The 8202-nt window shown below is 37.9% G+C and overlaps 1 protein-coding gene across 1 annotated transcript; it reads left to right on the forward strand.

Moving 5' to 3' along the window:
• Positions 1 to 270: 270 nt before the first annotated feature.
• Positions 271 to 6709, forward strand: stx3a (syntaxin 3a). The gene is made up of 10 exons (XM_054604548.1): positions 271 to 300; positions 1541 to 1615; positions 1831 to 1930; positions 2012 to 2086; positions 2590 to 2660; positions 3131 to 3239; positions 3754 to 3827; positions 4708 to 4842; positions 5601 to 5711; positions 6632 to 6709. Exons 1-10 carry the CDS (start codon positions 271 to 273, stop codon positions 6707 to 6709), a joined length of 858 nt encoding a protein of 285 aa, XP_054460523.1.
• Positions 6710 to 8202: the final 1493 nt, after the last annotated feature.

Below are 8202 nucleotides of genomic sequence, written 5' to 3' on the forward strand. Positions count from 1 at the left end.
ACCATCTATTCATGTACAGTTTTCATTTATTCCTTATTCTAACTCACCTTCGTGTCTACGGCCCCTTATCTGGCTCTGACAACTCTCTTCCGGTCGGATCTCCAGGATTAATAGAATTAGCTAATCATTTCCACTGGGCTTATTTGCAGGACATGTTAATAGCTGTTGTGGGCTAGAGAAAGCATTGTTGTCTAAGACCTGTGTTTTTTTTCTTTTTATCTATCTATCTATTTATTTATTTGTAATAATTTGAACCATATACTCCTCAAGATGAAGGACCGACTGGCGCAGCTGAAAGAGGTAGGCAGAATTTGTTGGTTTTGTCCTTGTCATATTTACCCTGAGATGCACTTGTTGCTAGCACAGGCCCTACAGTAACCGTTACAAACCTGTCATATGGATGTCACGTTCCTGTATGTGTTGAGGCACTGTGGCTCAGTGTAGAAAAGGCTAAAGAACAGCTTGCTAACATTCCACATTTATGTAATTTACCCTCATAGCATATTTCACCAAATATGAAAACTGCATTTGAAATAACCCATTAAAGCAAGTTCTAGCCAAATATGTGAAATATATGTAACTGACCCGAACCGAGAACATATTTGGAAATATAAGCTCATTCTGTGAACTCTCATGAATAGAATACTTATTATCTCACTATAGTATAATTTAAAGCAGATAGGCCTATAGTTCAAAGCTTTAATATTAAGTAAAAGCTTGTTATATTATGTAAGGCTGAGTAGTTAAATAAGATGAATTCAATGTTTAGTGTCAAGCACGTGCGAGGTGAGCATTCATGTAACGTTAACCTGCACATAGCTGCACCTAAACTCATCCACCGTCTCAGAAAACTGTTGAGGCATGTAGAACTGTCTATCAAATATCCATTAAATTATGTTAAATGAGACTGTTTTCTTGGGGAAAACAGAACTCATTATGAAGAGATGACCATGTTGTTATCATTACTCAGGAATACAATATGTAGTTTGGATCTAGAACATATACAGAGGGGGGCACACAAAAGTGAACGTGCAGTCTTCAACCAGTTATGCTGCAAGAAAATCTGTGTTTCTAGACCAGAAAACCCCATGTGAATTAGAATATTAAAGATATGTTAACAGTAGCAGTTTATTGATGGAAATTATGTCCATATCTGCTTCTCTAACATCACAAAAACATAAAAGATTTTTAATTTCTGGTCCAGGACAGAGATAATTTCATTAGTCAATATCAATGTTTAAACTAGGCTGTGCAATGTACATACCATATTATTTAAACTATGCTCAAGCCATTTGTTAGTATATCTTTTTTTAAAGATTTATAACGGGCCTTTTAAAAAGGAGCAGTGGGCCCCAGTTGGCCCCCAGGCCGAACAAGAGTATTAATTTAGGAACCCCCTGTTGTATTTTTTGCTTTCTGTATTTGAAAGATATTGAAAGTACTGACAAAATGTGCTGTAGTTATTCTGGGCTAACTGTGTGTATTTTGTCTTCAAGTTCAGTATTGACCTTCCTTTTAAATGCGTGTTTGTGTTTAACAGAAGAGTGATGCTGGAGGCGATGACATTGAGGTTCCTGTGGAGAATGAAGCTTTCATGGATGATTTCTTTAATCAGGTGTTGTATTTGTGTCAGTCTGTCTACTGCTCACATTTACAAAAAAAATGTATGTCTTGCTTACTGATGAAAGTGTGTGTGTGTGTGTGTGTGTGTGTGTGTGTGTGTGTGTGTGTGTGTGTGTGTGTGTGTGTGTGTGTGTGTGTGTGTGTGTGTGTGTGTGTGTGCGTGTGTGTGCGTGTGTTTGTGTGTGTTTGTGTGTGTGTGTCTATCAGGCTGAAGATATCCGCAGCAGCATTGACAAGATTGACGAGAGCGTCACAGAAATTAAAAAACTCTACTCCACCATCTTGTCGGCCCCGACCTCTGAGCAGAGTAACAAACACACACATATTCACCTTTTCAGGTACTTCTTACTGTTTTATAATCTCCCTCTGACCTCACTCTCTCTTTCAGAAACACAAGATGACGTTGAAGCCCTCACCAATGAGATCAAGAAGTCAGCCAACAACGCAAGAAACAAACTTAAGGGTCGGTATTTATTATTTTTACTTGCTTTACACTCCTACTTTTTGATTTTGTTGTTTTAACCTTTGGAACAAAGTAGCTCCCAGTTTAAACAGCCTACAGTGTATAATCATGGATGGGTAGAAGGGTTTCCAAGCGTTATTCGAGTCAAGAAAATGTGATTAAATTAAAGCACTTAAATGCTAAACATGTACATACATTGTATAAGAAGGATGCAGTGGGAGAGTAAATTTCAACCACTTCTCCCTGGCGAGCTCATTACAACAAATTTCCTATTTGAGTACGGTGTACTGATTCTAATAATAATCCATAAGTATTCAACAACAACATCAACACAATCACGGTTTTGGTTTTCCTGTCCTTTGTCTGTGTGTGTGTGTGTGTGTGTGTGTGTGTGTGTGTGTGTGTGTGTGTGTGTGTGTGTGTGTGTGTGTGTGCGTGTGTTGTGTGTGTGTGTGTGTGTGTGTGTGTGTGTGTGTGTGTGTGTCTGTGTGTGTGTGCATCAGGTATTGAGCGCCAGCTTGAGTCAAACACAGATGAGAGGGCCTCAGCCGACCTCAGGATACGCAAATCACAGGTCAGACTATATTAGATTACAACATTCAATTAAATTTCCTTGACCTAACTTTTGCAGTATATAGAACTGGGGCTCAAAGTTAAAAGGGAGTTCTAAGTCCTCCTCCCTCTTGTAGAAGGCTGGGAGACACCTGCAGACCACAATACCAAGTTTCCCTTTGTTTCCGTGTAATATCAAAATGTATTAACCATATGGACCGATATTTATAAAATGAATCAGTTTTAAAGTCTTAGAGAAAAGATCAATCGCTATCCACTCTCCTTTTGTTGGTGTTTCATTTTCTAGCCATTTCTTAGTTATTGCTTTTTTGCGAGCTACAACTAATCCTTAAGAATGAAATTGCCCTGAGAGTTAAATTCTGTTGGTATATTACCTAAATATATAGTGCCAAAACTATAATCAAGCTTAAAACCAAGTATATTTACACAGTTTTTCAATTAAAAGGACATCTGCATTCTCGTTTCTCCCAGCATGCTATCCTGGCCAAGAAGTTTGTAGAGGTGATGACAAAATATAACGAGGCTCAGGTTGACTTCAGAGATAAGAGCAAAGGACGAATCGCCCGACAGCTGGAGATCAGTGAGTTGCAGTTCATTAATAATGCTACAATCAGACAAAAGGATGGTATGATTACTCACACTTAACAGTGAAAAGGACAGATATTTTGGTGTTGAGAAGAAATACTTTAGTTTTGCATGGCCACGGGAAGTAAGGGACTGGGAGTCCTGAAACACCCTCCTCAAAATAGTCGAGGCATGCTATATTTTTATGTTTAATTTTTTCTCAAATTACACACCACCTCTTCTGGTCAATTTTCCAAAACAGACCAAAGCAGTGGCAGCCCATACTGAACAATTCAGGTGGAGACAGGAGTTTTATGAAACTGTAGATTTGATGCAAACTTATGTCTATGTTGAAAAGTTATTATCTTTTACTGATAAAATTGGGCATTGGATATTTGAATTTTTTATGTATATTATTATTATTGTTTCTCTGTCAGTCTGTCTCTACCTTCTATATTAACCAGGCCTTTCAGTCGTTAATAGGTATTTATCTAAAATGCGTGTATAACTGTTCTTCGTGTTCATCACAGCGGGGAAAGCAACGACTGACGAGGAACTGGAAGAGATGCTGGAGGGAGGCAACTCAGCTGTCTTCTCTGCCGGGGTGAGAAGGACAGTGTGGATCTACCTTTTTAAATACATGCATGGAGGGTGAACACATTGAAAATAGCACAAAAAGAGCTGAAACTATTAATCGACTAAAAAAGTGTGTTCAGTAAAGTGCATATCTCCGCCAGATGTGTCTGCAATGACCACTGCTGTAATGTCTGATGAACCACATCTCTTTCTCACTATCTCGCTCAACCACACACACTCACTACAAACACACACACACACACACACACACACACACACACACACACACACTAAGCACTAAGCACTGCCTCATTGAGCCACCCTCACATGCATCAGTTTTAATGGAGAAATAGACCAGGAATGCTACCCGACCAACTTTTGCGGGTTTACCAAGTTGTGCAGATCTGGGCAGGAACAATTCTTAATCCCTCACGGAAACAATACCCCAAACTGAAGCAGTTGTTGATCCCTTCTGGCCCCACTGCCAGGTTAAGAGGAGTGAGGAATCAGAAGTCAATCACGTTATAAAACAGTCAATAAAATATGTTTTTCAAACAGTGGGAATACATCTTTTATAGTCAATTAATTGTGTGAGAATTCTATTTGTATTACATGATATTGACCTGAAAATCTCTGGCTTTTGGATTGTTCGTCAGCCAAAGCAAGAGATTTGAATTATTTATTAGACTGTGCATGTATACTCAATCTATTGAGTCAACCCCATGTTGAATTTGAGCAGATATTTCATTCGGTTTTTGAGTATGTGAACTGTATCATAGCCCCAATAGTAATTTTTTTCTCTGCGGATATGCTTCTGATCTTTTATTTGTCCTTTTCATGTCTTCTCATTCTGCTGCTGATGTCATTTTGTTCGTCTTTGTTTCACCGCACACCTCTTCCCTCCGCAGATCATGGACTCCAAGATCAACCAGCAGGCCCTGAATGAGATTGAGGCTCGTCACAAAGACATCATGAGGCTGGAAAGCAGCATCAAAGAGCTCCATGACATGTTTGTTGATATCGCCATGCTGGTTGAGAATCAGGTACATACTTATACAACAAGAACGGCTCATAATGGAAATTTTAATTTAAGGTTTTAAAACTGCAACAGTCTGAAAAATCTAATTCAAATAAAGATTTCAGGACAACTCTCTCCCTATAATAAAACTATTATTAACGGGGCTCCATTAACATTATACTGTCTCTTTATTGCTATCGTTTTACACAGGTTTGTAACTGTATGGGATTGAAAATTTGAGCTAAAGGGAGGATTATGTTGCCCTTGAATGTTTCCCTTTTTTAAAAGGATGCCCTATCATCCTCTTTTTGAACCGTGGAAAAAAATGTGTCCACTACTACATACAGTAATGTGATACAAGTGGTAGTATTTAATGTTTTTCAGGAAACTGTCCAGCTGAAAATAGCTTTCATATTCCCAGCCCCTATCATTGATCATGTAGAATACTGGTGTTGATATCAAATTCACTTGATGAGAAGGAACTTTAAGGCTTCAGGGAGCCTGGACGGAACACAGTCAAAAGCCAAATCAATATTGACCTCATGTGGCCTGTTCATTTTTTGCAGCTATTTGATAAAATGCAGGTAAAGGGGGCCACAAGCAGCAGATGTCAACCTACACAACACGACACATGTCAACTTAAGTTAAAAGACAAATCAAAGGAGTTGGAACACTTACTTGCTTCTCAAATGTATATGGTCAATATGACAAACAGTTGTTATCAGTCCGTATTTCTGTGTTCTCTTCTCTTACATTATTCCATCCTGTCCTGCCCTCTTCCAGGGTGGCATGATTGACAGAATCGAGGGCAACATGGACCAGTCAGTGGGCTTTGTAGAGAGAGCAGTGGCTGACACCAAAAAGGCAGCCAAATTCCAGCAAGAGGCACGCAGGGTAAGTTGAGACTAATTAAGTGGTGATATTTATGAAATAATCTTTTTTTAATCGTAACAGTCCCATAACTGATAGATTTTAATATATAACATGCATTTACTGAGTGATAAACTGGAGTTAGTTGTCTTTCATCTAACTAAACATAACGATGGCATTTCACCTGTGATATGAGTGTTACTTCTGTATAGGAGGCCCCTTTGAAATTGGTCATTTTGTTGTCTTTTTGGTCGTCTCTTTTATAATGAATACCTCCATACTTGACTACAGGCATTTATAACGAATCCTTGTTTCATTGTCATCATTGTTTTCTCATTCACGAAAATGTTCCTTGACCATAACCTATGGTGGGTCTTTCTCAGGAAACCAACTTTGGTAGAGCATAATCATTTTGGATTTTATATTTTATACACAAAAGTGGAGTGAAATGACCCAAGTAGTTAACCTTGTGCAAGGCTGTCTTTCCATAAGAAATGTTATATTTAATATAATATGACTCTAAAAAAAAAAATGCTTTAATCCTAATTTAAAATAAATGTCACATCCTCAACATGAAATAACAAATGAAATCACTCAGTTTGTTGTTCCTCTGTAAGAAAGGGAGGAAGATCATCTGAACTGTAGAGCCACATTACTTACCACAATTCAATTTACAGTCGGCCTTCTACTTTAGGGTAGACCAAACCATGTTTCAATCCAGTGGAATATCTTAATTGACAAAAATGACCATATCAACCGAAAAAAGAATATTTTTATTTTATGGTTAAGGCTCTGGGGTAATCTGCTAATCTGTTTGGTCTAAACTCGGATTTGACTGTGCTCAGTTTTGGATTTGTCTTGAGTGATGTTAATTGCAGTGTTGTAAGGGGTAATGTAACGCCATCTTGCTTCTCATCTCTACTCTTTTCCCTCCTGCTCAACAGAAACAAATGATGATCTTCTGCTGCTGTGTGATCTTGGCCTTGATACTCGGTTCATTTGTCTTCAGCTTCTTCAAATAGAAATCCAGAATGAGGCCACCCACCATCTGAGTCCACACAGTATAGGAGGATGAGGCAGAGCAGCATTGTTCTCTGATGGTCGCAATATAGAGTCTGTTCTCAGTTTACTGTCATTTCAATAATTCAAAATAGAAATAGAGGCTGCAAATATTTGCATTCACTCTTAGTTATTTCTGGAAATGTTATGACAACTTGCTTAACCTTCTCGTGGTGCCCTAATATTTAATTCATTAAATTTAGATAATCTGAATTGAACTCTGGCCTAAAAAGAGACCTTCAAATAACTCCAGTGCATTAACATTAAATTGATCTGTCTCTTACAGATTAAGATAAGCAGTCATGGTCAGCAGCAGAACTCATGTAGAGCCACATGATGTAAGCTGGGTCAACAAAACAAAACCAAAAGAAATTGAGATATGGCTGCATTGCATTACATCCAATACACCACTACCACAGAATGACCTCAGCCATAGTTGAACCACCAGACCAATAGTCCAATGAAAAATATGAATATCATGTCTTGATAAATGTTATATGTATTGTAGAGCAAAGCCCAATGCACTGCATATCAGTGTCTCTCACTTACACACTGAATAATGAAAATACGTCTTTCATCTTTGGCTCTGAGATGTAACTGTAGTTACTGTTGTCCTATAATTTAATTTCTATTGTGCTAGGTACCGTAATTTTCCAGTAAATTCTGATATGTGTAGGACTTTATAGGACTGTTAATTTTAGATCAGCTGGTAAAGTAGAAAAGATTCCCAGATGGTGGCACTAGATGATAGTTCAAGGGGTCGCCAAACTTTTTACCTATAAGAAATATTTCTACTTCTCAATCTCCCTTTCACTGGGAGGAAATGATTCCTTACAATGTAGTCAAACCTGAAATAATTTCTTTAAAACGAGCTTAAAGAATTTTATAGCCACATGAACTATCTCAGATGATTCAAACACTCATAAGACACTGAAGAGTTATCAGGATCTACCTTTTCAAATTCATCGAAACAGCGAAAAACGAACAAAATATAAATGTTGTCATATCCAAGAAACATCTGACATGGTTTATTGATGAGTAGGGAATGAATAGCAGTGGCTGTTAACATTTGAATGAAGTGAAAGTGAATGGACCTCAGACAGATCATGAGCATCACCACAACACTGCCCATCAGCATGGTGCATATCTATGCTGTCAGTATCCTAAGTATTGAGGCCACTGTTGTTATTCTTTTTAGTTCATTTCTCTTTTATTTGTGTTTTGATGTGGAAACCATACTACTCTTCCAATACTTATGATATCGACTGCATCTAATGATACCCGCACCTGCTATGACTCCATAGTGGGCCTTTATTCAAATCATTCTCAATTCAATGAAGGAGGATAGTCACTTTCTTTAAAGAATTCATATATTGGAGTTTTGATGTTGAACTGATTAAAAGATGATTGGTGGTAGGAATCTGAAAAAGGTGTAAATTCTGAAGGTGTTAGATTA

Source organism: Anoplopoma fimbria, chromosome 9 (assembly GCF_027596085.1).
Source record: "Anoplopoma fimbria isolate UVic2021 breed Golden Eagle Sablefish chromosome 9, Afim_UVic_2022, whole genome shotgun sequence".
Classification (NCBI taxonomy): domain Eukaryota; kingdom Metazoa; phylum Chordata; class Actinopteri; order Perciformes; family Anoplopomatidae; genus Anoplopoma; species Anoplopoma fimbria.